This window comes from Trachinotus anak, unplaced genomic scaffold (genome assembly GCF_046630095.1).
Source record: "Trachinotus anak isolate AG129_WGS33_773 ecotype Australia unplaced genomic scaffold, CSIRO_AGI_Tana_v1 ptg000005l, whole genome shotgun sequence".
In the NCBI taxonomy this organism is placed as follows: domain Eukaryota; kingdom Metazoa; phylum Chordata; class Actinopteri; order Carangiformes; family Carangidae; genus Trachinotus; species Trachinotus anak.
The window spans coordinates 3,040,410-3,054,322 of NW_027273856.1; the positions used below are offsets into that span (position 1 = coordinate 3,040,410).

Here is a 13,913-nt window from a genome sequence, read left to right on the forward strand (position 1 = left end):
TCACAGCCTTGCTGCACCTTATAATGTTTGTACTGTGTTCTGTTGAATGTTTTATTCCGATTGCTTTGTAAAAAAATGCCCTCACACTTAGCACAGATCACTGCAGCTGACAGGTGTGCTCCTACACAGGTAAGGTAAGCTCACAACAGAGGTGATCCTGCAAGTCCACATTCCTGATTGCTGCACAATCAAGCCAGCGCTGTTTGGAGGGGGGAGGGCAGTGGCGCCATACAACCACTAGATGGCAGTATAGGACTCTAATGCAGCCATGTAGAGACAGTGCAAAACACTCAGCATTTTGAGGTAGCAGGGGAAAGGGTTGCCAGCTGCAGCTAAACTCATTGTGGACCGTAATGAATGGATCTCATGAAAGTAAATCATACTTTTTGGTCATATCCATCTGCAATGTCTGTGAATGTCTCTTCTGGGGAAAATCGCAACCAGCACTTTGCCTACACGCCCACTTGACAGCGTTTTCTTCAAAACACATCGACAATAACTCAATGCAATGTTATGGAGACAGATGGGTCCAGGCTCCAATGGACCGTCAGCAATTTCAGGCCAAAATCTCTACAGGGCTGTGGAGAGTAATCTGATCAAGTTTTTATAGCTACTGTTGACTGAGTCAGGCCTTTCCCATTAAAACTAGTGTGTGCGTGTGTGTGTGTGTGTGTGTGGAGAGGGGGCAGTGTGTGGACCGATAGTGAATATGCCTGTGTGTCCTTATACAATGTGTCTTTGTGAGGCCTTGGCTTTGCGTTGGAGAAAAAGGTCTGGCTGTTACTAGAGAGAGAGAGAGAGAGAGAGAGAGAGAGAGAGAGAGAGGGGGAGATGAGTGGTTGGGGGTCTTCCCTTTCTCCACAACATCTTTTCCATGTGTCTCTGTCCCTCGCTTTGTTCCCATTTTAACCTCCGTTTTCCCCTTTTGTCTCTTTTCTTAACCCTCTTTATCAACAGGCCTCCTTTTTTCTGAGCATACTCTTATCTCTCCCTCCTTCTCTGTACCTCCTCCGTCACTTTTTCTTTCTTGCTTTCTTACTTAGGTACATCAACATGTTTAGCACTGCATATGAAACAGATAGGAAAGATTAGGTTCCTTGAACACAAACAAGTAAATACCCGACCATGATTAGATCTCACATTCATTCCAGTTAATTTTATTTTCCCATGAATGTAAACTAACTCTGTTCCCATATTTGTCCTCTTCATCTTTTTTTTATCATTATTAAATTATGCTTCTTTTAGCTCTACTGTCCTGTTTTGTCTCCTACGGACACTTCAGCTGTGTCAGAAAGTCAAGACAATTTTATCTCAGGTAATCTCAATGTGCTTTTGTGTTAAAATGCAATCAGCGATAAGCAACATGTAATGCTATGCTAGCAGCTCTGTGAAGCTGTATTTGTTACACACTGAGAGTGCACTGAGCTAAATGCTAACATCAGCATGCTAACATTTGCTACATTTGCTAATTAGCACTAAACAAAAAGTTTAGCTAAGGCTTCAGTTTTCAGGTATTTGGTCACAACATGAATGGACATTGATGTTTGTACCAAACTTCCAATAGTTTTCAGTACATATGATTAAAAAGTAAAGTACTGACCTGCTGCATTAAACTTATTAGGCTTCACCCTCTGGAATCATGATTCCCAGTATAAAATCAAACACATGTTGAGATTTGGTGAAGTCTTTGACCTCCTGGTGGTGCTAGAGAAAATCTCAGAGAACCAACAAAGTCATTACAAGTGCATCCTCTGGGGACCATGAATGTAAATACAGAGTGTCATGGCAATCCAATCTGGACCAAAGTGGTGGACCGACTGACTGACAGACACACTGACATTGCCATCCATTGAGCCATGCCGCATGAACTACAAACACACACACTAACTAAATTTTAACGTGAACGCAGCTGCGATAGAGCTCGGGTTATAAAGGTCTTGTTCCAGAAAACAGGACCAAAAGCATCCTCACGAGATCTCGATCTTATTCTGTTACAGTTACAAAACCACCATCTGTGAGCACTGGAGACCGGACTGAACTGTAGTCAGAAATGCACTGGGAAGCCAAACCATTAAACAGAGACATGAAGCGGATTCTGAGGGGCGAGACGAACAGAGAGCAGCCCACTGATCTGCATTTACTGCATCAACATCTTTTGTTGCCCGACTGCGCATTTATTCAGATGAGCACCATGTACTGTAGGTCCCAGTGACCAATGGGAGCAGGACACCTGTTGGAATGAGAGCTGAGGGAGTGAAAACACAGAGGAGGGAGGGAGGGAGGGAGTGTGTTATAGATGTTATGGAGAGAAAATAGAGAGACCTAGAGAATGAATGTAAAAAGAGAGAGAGAGAGCAGTGAGTGGGGTGAGTGGAGGGCAGAGGAGGTTTATTGACACCACAGGTGCATGCACTTCACATGCAGCGTTCAACAAAACATTGTTTGGCTAAAAAAGAAGTTAATTTGTGTGCATGAGAGAGGAGAGATAGTGCGTATGAGTGTGTGTGCATCTTATTATGCACCAGAGAAACACAATATCCCAGCTCGTGTGTGTTTTCTGCACTGTTGAAAGAATGCATATGCATGTGTCCATCTTGTTTTTGTTTGTTGTCATCTGAGAGGCTGGCGTTCAGGTGTGTCTGTGTGCGTGGCGGTTCGAGATCAGATTAATCAACAAGTCTAGCTGGACTCAGTTGCAGCTCAAATATACCCAGAGACACACACACACACACACACCAATGCCAACCTGTCTAGCTGCTGAATTGTTAAACAATGTGGGGTCATGTAACACTGACACCAGCACTTTCTATCTGCAAATATGAGCGTGCGTCTTCATGATAGATTATTTCTGATCGATTCCCGTGGATTGTGTCTTTTGGATCTCCTCCTTCGCTCTATATGGTTGTGGTCAAGGAAAAACACACCAACAGTAAGTCACTCCATCACTCAGTCAGCAGGCTGCAGCATAGCAGACATTCCTGCAGGGTGTAGTTAGGGAGTTGGAGAATGAGCATGGTTGCCAAAAAATCTGTTGCTCCACAGTGTGTGTGTGTGTGTGTGTGTGTGTGTGTTTTTTATGAGGAACCCAAGTTGTAATGTTGCTTGGCAGCAGGATTTGGACGGGCTCAGACTGTGACTGTGCAGCCTCCTTCGCTCTCATGCTTCTTAAAACATGATACGATGCCACTGATCTGGAGGAGACAGGAGAAAGTTACCTGATGACTTTCAGCGGCTTCAGTTACCTTACCTCCACATCCTCTAATTTATTTCCTGTTTATATAATTCAGATATAATCATAATTGATGATTAAACCATCATTCATAAAATATGTCTTTAATCTCACGATCTGACTGCCTCAGTTGCACTACCGCTTATCCCCTATTGCTTTAAAATGAACTCTAAGCTGATTACCGGTTTCCAATAACTGTGATGACTGCTATTGATTACATTAGTGATATTTCCCGTCAGCACCAAGGACAACGATTTAAAGTAAATAAAGGCTAATTCAAAGAATCAAAAGAGCTCTGTACACGTTTGCACTCTGCAGTTAAAACTACAGTCAATAAGAAAAGTGAGCCTGTGATAATAACTAGAGATGGAGCTTACTTTTTTATTTATGCTACGGTCCAGTGGCTCTCAACCTTTTTGGCTTGTTGGCAAGACTCATATTTGTGTGTTAGCAGGGTGAAACACACCACAGTGAGTTGTTTTTACACTTTCTGCACTCATTAAGTAACCAAGATGCAAATTCCACTAAACATGCTTAACAAACCATTATGCCATCATGCCTTTTCTCAGCTTGTGCCCCCTTAGATTAATCCGCGCAATGACTTTCTGCATGGTTTTATATTGGCACTGTGCTACAGTTCATGGCAGGCTTGCGATTGCTCCAAAAACATTTCAGTTGCATCCATGTTTTGCTGAAAACTGTGGTGCTCAAACGCTCATCAAAGAGGCAATCCATAGATTCTACACACCCATGTTTGATGGGAAGTAGCCTGCCACTAAGCCAGTAAAAACAGCCGTAGAACTTCTGCAGCTCCTCAGCAAGTTTTTCAAAGTTTAAAAAAACCCCAGTGATGTCATCAGGGCTATCGTGGCTTGAATGCAAATTTTTGATGGAACAAACTGGCAGAAGATGTTGGTATTTGCAGGGAGGGTCTGGGAAAACGAAGTGTAGTGTAGGAGCCAGCGTTTTTTCTAGGGCCTGACTTCATGCTAGGCACCGAAAAGTCAGGATATCTGGACCTCTGCTGCTTTGATTTGGATGATTCTCTCCATGGAAGTAAAATATTAAAGTGCTCATTTGGAGAGATTTGCAAAAGTAAACATAAAGGGTGTGTAAACCTTCAGCAGTGGTAACTACAAGCTGGCAGTAAAGAAATGATGTCGTAAAATAAAGTATGGTGTTCATATTACTTGTCATGTACTGCAAATCTGAGGAGACAGGCAGACAAGCAGGCAGGCAGAGGAACTAAATTAAAACACACCCCTTTCACACAAACCCTGAACCCCCCCCCCTCTCATTTCTCATTCACTCAGCTGTATCTGACGCCGTCCCTCTCCCTCAGCCTCTCCTCTCGGAATCTGCTCTGTTTTTTTTTTTTTTTTTTTTTTTTTTCCCCCCCAACAGAAAACATGCAGGGAGGAGAGGAGGAGGAGAAAAGAAGCAACGCGTCGGAGGAGACAAGACAGAGAGGAAGCAGAGAAAGTTGGTAGAGGAGCGAGAGGAGAGGAGAGGGGCCGATCAGATGGGAGGAAGGAAGGAAACGATCTCTATGCGGGCTCAAGTGCGAGATTAAAGGATTCTGCACAAATAAACAAATATATGAATCAAAGCCTATAATAAAAAGGGGAATTATAGGCGCGCCACCGCGTTGCGTGGACGCGGACAAGACAGCGGCGGTGCGCGCTGAAACAGCCCAGTCCTGTCTTTCTCTCTGGATTTTACTCCTCATGTTCCTCAAACTCTCGGCGAGGTCCACTAACTTCTGAAGTCCGAGTCTGAAAAACTTTCCCTCGCCTCGGACTTTCACTAAGCTTTCTCCACGGCTAAGAAAAAAAAAAAAAAAAGAAGCTCCGGGGTGGAAGTGGAGGAAGGAAGAGCGTTTTGTTCCTTCCGAGGAGTCCAGCTCACCGCAGCCGGGGTTTAGGCGTTGGCACCCGGGCAGGCAGTCCCTCGCCATGGCCGGGGCCAAGCCGGGAGTCCACGCACTGCAGCTCAAACCCGTGTCCGTCCACGAAGCGCTGAAGAAGGGGGGCAAATTCATCAAGTGGGACGAGGTGAGAGTGAAATGTTTGAAAGTTGCCGTCGGTCCGTGCAGACAGCGTTCAGACTGCTACATGTGTGGCTGTGAGAGAAAGTGCTCCTGATGTGATCGACTCCGGGGGAAGGACGAGAGACAGACAACACATGACAGCGTGTTTTTGACAGTGGGCCCACTGTGACAAGCGAGGCTGGTGTGTGTGTGTGTGTGTGTGTGTGTGTTAGAAAGCCACAGACAGTTAGTGTGTATGTGCAGGTGTGTGCACACCGCCACAGCCCTGCGGTGAACACAGAAACCCACTATAGGTGCGTGGGTGTGTGTGTGTGTGTGTGTGTGTGGATCAGATAATCTAGTAGAAAATCCCCCTGTAGTTGCCAGCAGGCAGTGCTTGAATGTGTTGTGTTGTGTTGAATTCTTGTCAAGCCGGTTTTCTTCGGGCTCATGTTCAGCCCTGACGCCCTTTTACACCCTCTTTTCTCCTCTGTCTCTCTGCGCCTCTCCCTCTGCTCCCCGGCGGAGGAGAAAGCACCTGTCCCAGGAGAAGTTGCCTCTGTTTGAAGGGATTTGATAGCTTTGAGCTGCAAAACACGCACAGACGTGTCACCTCCTTGTGTACACTTAACTGACGTGTTTGTTTCTAAATCACTTCTAGAAAGATTTTGATCATTTTTCCGGCTCTATTTTTCCTTCCGCGTTTTTCCTCAGAAGTGCGTCCAGCAACCCTGGTATGAACTTGCCCGGTGTCATTGACCGTGATAACCGTGTGTGCGTATGACAGGGTGCAGGGCCACTCTGCAGTCTTGTCCACAGAGAAAGTAGGTGTGTGTGTCCATGTGTCTGAGCGGCCATCAATGATTAACTGAGTGGCTGACTGATCCCTCTGACTGGAGGCCTGTGTCTTTGGAAGCCCCTGTCTTGGACTCACAGCAGCATTGCCTGCAGGATGTGTGTGCCAGTGTGCAGATATGAGGTCAGGTGTGGTGTTGACACTTGCACATACAGGCACACAAACACACTTACATGTGCAAACTGCTGCTAAGGGCCTTTAAAAGGAAAAAAGGCTCAACATAGGAACTTGAAAGTAAACAACTTATCAGCAGCAGAGCCTCACACACATTGCAATAATGATGTGATGTGTCTGTGTGTGAACTGGTGTGTATATCTGGAAAGAAGGCTCTTGTCACGCAAAGAGTGAATGCCATGTCCTTTTGATTTCCTTTTCTCTCTCTCGCTCTGAAACACACACACACACACCAACTCTCTCTGTCTCTCCATCTCAAAGGGAATTCCCAGGAAATGGTTATGCTGGTGATTAAGTGTGTGAACACTCGAAAACATGTGCAAGTTTTCTTCTTGTCTATCTTTCATCCCCATTTCCCCTCTATTTGCCACTTCCCCCTTGAATCAACAAATGTACTATAGAGAATAAATGGAGAGAGAACGAGTTTGGTAGGAGGAGGACTGTGGGAAAGATGAGAGAGGAAAAAGAAAAAGAGGTAGTTTTAAATCTGCAGCGTTCGTGAAGTACTTAAAGGAATGGTTTTGTGTTGTGGTCTAGGTGCCAAAGATGTTCTATTGTTAAACATCAGGATTATAAAATGAGACCATGGTTGAGATTAAACAGGTTCGATCTCCAACTACTCCTCAAATTAACTCCAGCAGCTGTCTCATTATTCAGGATTTGAGTGACTGCATTAAAGTAGAAAGTCCTGTTTATTCAATGCAGTTATAGAGATGTAGCTCTCATCTTCCATAAACTCTGATTGTGACTGTTGACTGAATGATGCTCCTACTTGGCCTGAACCTGAAGAAACTGCAGATCGTACTGTTCATAATGTAAAAGTCTGCTCACTTTACCATGATTACATCACAGATCTTCTCTCAGTGCTGACTGGTGAAAATGCACGATTTAATTAAGTTGATAACGGGATGTCATCTGGACTCTGGCATCTTCCCTGTACATGCAGGTAGTGCTGAAACAATTAATTAATAATTTAATTACCCTAATAGATTAATAGAAAATTGATCATCACTGACTTTCATAATTGATTAATCATTTAAGCCATTTATCAAGGTACAATGCTGAACATACTCTGCTTCCAGTTTCACAGATGTGAGGATCAGCTGCTTCTCAGTTCTCTACCAATGCAGATCTGTGCTCAGTCTATGCAAACTGCATATCTTTGAGTATTACACTACGAGCCGCAAAGCAAACAAGCAGCAAAATGAAATAAAATGAAAAAGTAAGCAACTTGACCTTTTCACTCTCTCTCATGACCTCTTATGGATGAATTAATGTAGTAATCCCACACGGTGAGAGAGACTCTGCATCCACCATTAATCCTCTTGCTACTGTCCCAGAGACACAAAAGCTCTGCTCGTCTCCATCATGCCAGAAGCTCATTGAAGAAACAGCATATTTTCATATTTCATCCTATAAGTGAATCCAGTGGATTTCCTGCAAAATCCATGATGTAAATATGTGTTAAAGCAAGTTAAGGATATCAGTCTTATTTGCCCACTGTCATAAAAGAAAATCAACCCAATCAATGAATGACTTGTTGCTAAATTATTTACATGGTACTATATAAATTAAAAGTATGTATTTTCCTGCTGGGGTCCGTCCAAACACTTACACATACCATTATCTCAGTAATAAGAGGGCTTGCTGCAGTTAAACTGGTAAATGTTTGTGTTATTTTTCTTTTATTTAACCTTGATTTAAGTGGCGGTGTTGAGCTGTTAACACAGAGCAACGTGGGAAGTAAATTTACATTCACAAATAAAGGAGAGAGCTTTAAACAGTCAGATTCTCCAGGAAACACTTTTTGAATGTTGCGCGGTAATGCCTGGTATGAAGGCAGTGTTTCCAAATGAGGCTTGTTTTGTAAATTATTCCAAAGCCATGATGTGTAGCACAAAAATACTTTTTTTTTTTTTCCCCCCAAGTTTCAGAACGGACTCTGGGGACGCTGAAGGTTATCCATTTCAAATTAAGCATGACTCAATCTGGCTCTGTTGTGCGGGAAACAAATACAATTCAGCCAAATTGTGCTACAAAAATAATTGAACAGCTAGTAGCTGTTAGTTTTGTTTCCACAGGGAGTTGTGTAGAATTTACTGAGGTTAATATTCAAGATGTAGTGATTACCTGGCCCTGATGCATCCAGCTGTGATCCGGCTCGTCGTCTCTGAGCAGTGTTTGTGGTTGGATGTGAGGAGTGAATGGTCTAATGGGGACAGAGTGGTTATTTTAGTGTCTGCGTTCTATTAGGAAAGTTGACCAATGGGCTACTGTCCCAAAAATTTGGTGTGTTCCTTTAAGGACTTAGCAAAGTGAGAAAAGAATTAGGACACACAGACACACACAGACCAGAAAGTGCCTGAGGGCAGTGCAGTTTGTTTACATGAAAACCCCACTTTTGACCCCGTCCCTCTCTTTCCCCCTCTTCCTCATCTCTGTGTCCTTCTTCCACAAGTCCTCATGTTCTCTGCAGCGTCCCTTCGATCTTGTGGTCGCACAACAAAACCTCTGTTTCTTAATGGCTTTGGGAATTCTACTGTAGGCCCATCAAATGACCCACACACACACACACACACACACACACACACACACACACACACACACACACACACACACTGACTCATGCAGGGGGGGAGGAGGAGGAATGCATTCCAAATTGACCCTCTTTCGTCTGCGCTTCGGCTTGTGTACACATGTGCGCCCATATGCGTGTGTGCGTGTGTGGTTGTTTTGTTCTGGGTGTGTGTTTCACGTTGAATGACTTCCTGTTCGAGCTTGTTGTAAGGCTCCAGAGCCAAACCATTTTCCTTCTCTCTCCCTCCCTCTGTCTTTGCCTCAGCCGCTGCTGCCGCTCCGCCCTCTGCAGCCCGGCCACAATTCAATTTAGACGAATTCCAACTGGAATTCAGTTAAAATTCCTCCTAAACAACCAATTAAACAAACACAGACAGACAGTTTGTCGACAGAGCAGCTTGGCTCTCTGGAGTGCCTTGATACGAATCTTAAAACTACACAGAAGTCAAACAAGTAATCATCTTAACACGTGTCTCTTGCCTCCTTTGCTGAGCGTTTGCAGGTTTCATTCCACTGAATCACATCATTATTTCTATACCTGGTATTTAAATACACTTCTGCTTTGCCACTTCCCTGTGCATTATGTGCCTTTGCATATTCTTTCAAAACAACCAGTGTATATCCACATGCTTGTATGTAGAAAACAAAAGAAGACTCAATCTCAGTGTGCAAACACTCCTTTCTTCCACATTTTTGGACTTGATTTGTTTATATTCACATTCACAAGAAAACTGGGGCTTATAAACAAACTTGCGTGGGATCACAAGTTTTCCATTAATTGCACAGAGTTTTGGAAACGTGACATCCTTTTGTGATCGGGGGTTTTGGGTCCACTTCAAATCCCTGTAACATGAGCAAAACATGATGGACCATAAAATGTTGCATTTCAGGGTCGTTTCCTGCAATTTGACTGGGATTATTTTATCACACCCTAAAGACTGCACCGCAGTTCACTTAGAGGAGGTCAGAAGTAAGATTTTGGCAACATGTGAGGACAGTTTAATGGTGTTATTGTCCTCGGTGTTTATCAGGGCTGTGTTGTCAAACCAGCCTAACAGCAGGCACTTTTTTTCCTCGTTCATAAATATCCTGACAAGGCATTTTTGGATCTGTTTTAACCATCACCATCTAATCTGAATTTTAAGCACTTTTATGTATTTACTGGCGGTTCCCACCCAGGACTTTGACCTTCTCTGATGGCAAGAATATCTCTGCACTGCTGCCAGGCTGTTGAATGAGCCTGGGTCACAGCAGCGTCTGACAGCACCGCTTCATATTAAGATATGGTTTGGAGCATATTTCAGCTAAAAAGAACTTTAAGTGGCTGTGTGGTGGATTTTTTGAGTGATCCAGGCCTGAAAGTTTGAAAATAGAAAACAGCCAAACGTCTAGTTCTCAGCTACCTTGGAATTTGGTTTTGGTGATTTTCAGGTTAACTTAGACTATTTAGAGTTAAGTTTGGCCATTCAGTATCCTCAAGAGAAAAGAGACTAAAGCCTTAAATGCTCTCAGTCTCTTTCTTGTCAAGACTTGGATGAGAAGTTAATATGCTAAACGTGATGCTACAGCCTCTGTGTTTATATGCACTCTTGCAAACTATTACTAGCTTCTGTAGAAGGGATAAGTGATAAACTATGACGCTGACGCTTTTTGCTTCTGTTGATCGTATTTAGGCTTGAAAAATAACAAAAAAGTTCATGTGAGAAGATTATCTTGCTGAACAAAACGTGGAAGTGTCATAAGCTTTTTTGTTCGAGCTTATTTTCTGCAATAATCCAAAAGCCAATGGAAAAATCCCGCTGGTTTTTTGTTGAGGGAACCAGGGAGATGCTATCTTTCGGATTGAACAAAAATGCGTCATCCCTGCAGCGCTCTGTAACAACTAAATAAAAAGAAGGCTGGCTGTTGCCCCTTGTTTTCAGTCTTTATGCTAACAGGCTTCAGGCTGTTGCTTCATATTTAACGTATAGACATATATCAATCTTCTCATCTAACTTTTGGTAAGAAGCAAGAAGGATTAATTTCAGTTAATCAATTCAATACTGACTTAAATTTTATTACCACATTTTGTTGTTAGCAGTTTTCATTTCAGAATAAAGGCATATGTTGCTGTGACTTACAGTAATTAAATTGCTTGGGGTGACGGAAATATGTTTCAATGAAATGTGAGATTGTGACTCTATTAGTGCAGGAAGTGTTTCAAAATTGCTCTCCACCATTTGTATCATTGTCATCCTCATAAACTAGCAAATGGCAAATATGTATGTAGGAGTTGACTGAACACATCAAAAGTTGACAAAACACTTCACTTGAACTCTCGAACAAATTTTCTTCCTGTAAACTTTTATCCCCTGCTTGTTGGGACTTGCAGAGCAGCTTTGTTTGTTGTCTTATCTTATTCCTGCTTGGCTCTGGGTTCTTGTGATGCCACAGCACTGATAAGAAAAGATCCACTGTAGAAGCCTCGGATGATTATTGCTCTCCTTTAAATAAGATAAATAAGAAAGTAACTCTGTGCTGCTCATGTTTCAGTATTTACTGCTCACGCAACTTGCACTACATTTGATATATGAGTCGTAACACATGGCAGGAAGATTTCATAGCAGCTTGGAAAGCATTTTACACCTGAAATGTGACAGCCCATTTTTCAAAAGCTTCCTAGAAACAGATCTGTTTTGTAAGCAGAGATACTTTGTCATTGTGACCTTACAGGGAAACACACAACCTACCTTCATGCCAATTGTTCCTGGGTGCCAGTATTGTCAGCAAGTGAATATATTGGTTTATCATCAGATAGATACACGGAAGCAACAAGCTGCAAACGATTGTTATGAGATTAATGAAGAAGATGTTTGGGAGATGAGAGCGGAGAAAGAGGAAGAGAAGAGAAGGAAGAGACACAGGCTTGTGTGAAGTTGTGACGCCGTGCTGAGAAACACTGCTGACATCCTGACAGAGTGGTGAGAAACAAGGGATGGATGGTCAGAGGGGGTGAGATGGAGAGTAAGGAGAGGAGAGGGGTGGAAGGTCAACCACAGCCACATGTGAAGTGTGGGCCTGACATCTGGACTGCTCCACCTCTGCTCCTCCTCCACTGTTCATAATTTTAACTCCATTTACTGCACACGCACTCATGCCGTGGCAGCATGGTGTCTGTAACTTACATGTGAGCCGTTGTCATCTTTCCATCACTTTCTCTTCCTCCTTTTGTTTGTCTCTGTCTGCTTCCTGTCTTTTTTGTTTTGTTCCCTCATTGACTTTTACTTTTGTTTCCCCTGTGTCATCTCAGAGCGACTCAGAGCAACCCAGACCAGGCATTTCTGTCTAATGCCACTATACTAAATATCCTCTTTACCGACCTGCCAGTTTAATTCTTTCTGTATTATATTCTATAGTTTTTTTTTCCCTCTCTGACTCCACTCCTCCCTCTTTCCTCTCCTCACTCCAGAGTCCAAAGGTTACCTACTGTCATCAACTTTTACCATGTTGCCAAAGCAGCAGCTCAAACACACTCACACTGAGTGTGTGTTGGGCCTTCTTTCTCACACCACTCCTGCAGGCTGCCACTGAGCACACACACAGTCAGTATGGCTGTCCAAAGGTGCACTTGGAGCAGCCACTTTTATCAGTTTCTCACTAATGGCTTTCTCCTGACTCATATTACACAACACACACGCACACATGCACAGACACACACGGTAAGTATGGTGGGGACAGTATGTAGGAAGAGAGGCAGAATAGCTGTGTGTTTGCCAGTGTATGTCCTTACAGGGGCTCATTAGCTGGTGGCTGTCTGACATCAGCTTCAGAGGGTGGTCCATCCGCTGTGTGTGTGTGTGTGTGTGTGTGCGTGTGTGTGTGTGTGTGATGGTCGTCAGGTAATGAAGGTGTTTGTCAGAGGGTCAGGGTTTCTGGAGGGGGTCTGGAGAAAGAGACGTGATCTTCAACCAATTAAGGAGGAAGAAAGTGCTGGAGAGAGAGTGACGTGCAGCGATGATTGGCACAGAGAGAGAGACAGACTTCAGAGGGTTTTTACATATGGTGGTTAATTAGGGAGTGGATGAGGTCCAATTATAGACCTCACCCACTCACACACAGAAAACACACTGTAGGGTGTGTGTTTACAGTAAACAAGGCGTGTGTGTGTGTGTGTGTGTGTGTGTGTGTGGAGGGCATGCACTAATGATTTCCTGGTTAGGTTTCTAACATTTTACCCGTAATTTCCACTGGAAAATGAAATGTGCTTGGAAAGACATTCAAACACAGCAATTACAATAAGCTTGAACAGAAACGGTGAATGAAAACAATAAATGGATGATTCATTTCATCATCTATTAACCTGTTGATTGTCTTTGATTAATTGTTTGGTCCATAGAACGCCACTTACAATTTTAATGTCATTTTCAAAATTTTTTATTTTGTCTAACAAACTCCAAACAAACCAAAAAAAAACTCAAGCAGTTCATCTCATTTATGAAACTGGAACCAGCTGATGTTTTGTTGCTTTTTTTTGTTTGGTTTAAATATTTGATCAATCATAACTGAAAAAAAAGAATTCAAAGCGTGGATAACGTATGAGGTGAACATTACAAAGACATCTGTGTGTCACGGTGAAAGGCAGCACTAGAAAGTAACTGGCAGGTATGTAAAACTCAGCAGGCATAGCATGCAAATACGTCCGATCACAATGGGGTATGTGTGTTCACCCCTGCAGCCAGCGCTCGTTAGAAAGCTGTTGGGAGATGCTGTTATATTACTGGTCACATGAGCCCACAGATCACATTCCTTTGGGTAAATGTATGTGAGGATGTTTGTGAGTCCGGTCCCGTTGGAGTTCCTCATCTACGGTGAAGTGTGTATTGACACTGGATGTACCCGGTCGATTTATAGGGAGGGAAAAGGAAACAAAGGTAGAGAGAGGAGGAGAGATGGTGACAGAAACTGAGCCTGTTGTAATATAGGTTAATATACGCTGTTAAATGTGTCATCCAAATAAACAAAATGAGGAGGACAGGAGTCAAGACTTAAAGATTTCTTATTGGCCTCAT

The 13,913-nt window shown here is 43.2% G+C and overlaps 1 protein-coding gene across 2 annotated transcripts in view; it reads left to right on the forward strand.

Annotated features, from left to right (window-relative positions):
* Positions 1-4,540: 4,540 nt before the first annotated feature.
* Positions 4,541-13,913, forward strand: part of plcb3 (phospholipase C, beta 3 (phosphatidylinositol-specific)) — a 52,047-nt gene continuing 42,674 nt past the window's right edge. For both annotated transcript variants that reach the window (XM_071477769.1, XM_071477768.1), the window contains exon 1: positions 4,541-5,283. In XM_071477769.1, the coding sequence (XP_071333870.1) occupies positions 5,185-5,283 (99 nt within the window). In that variant the 5' untranslated portion in view covers positions 4,541-5,184. The remainder of the gene's footprint in view (positions 5,284-13,913) is intronic.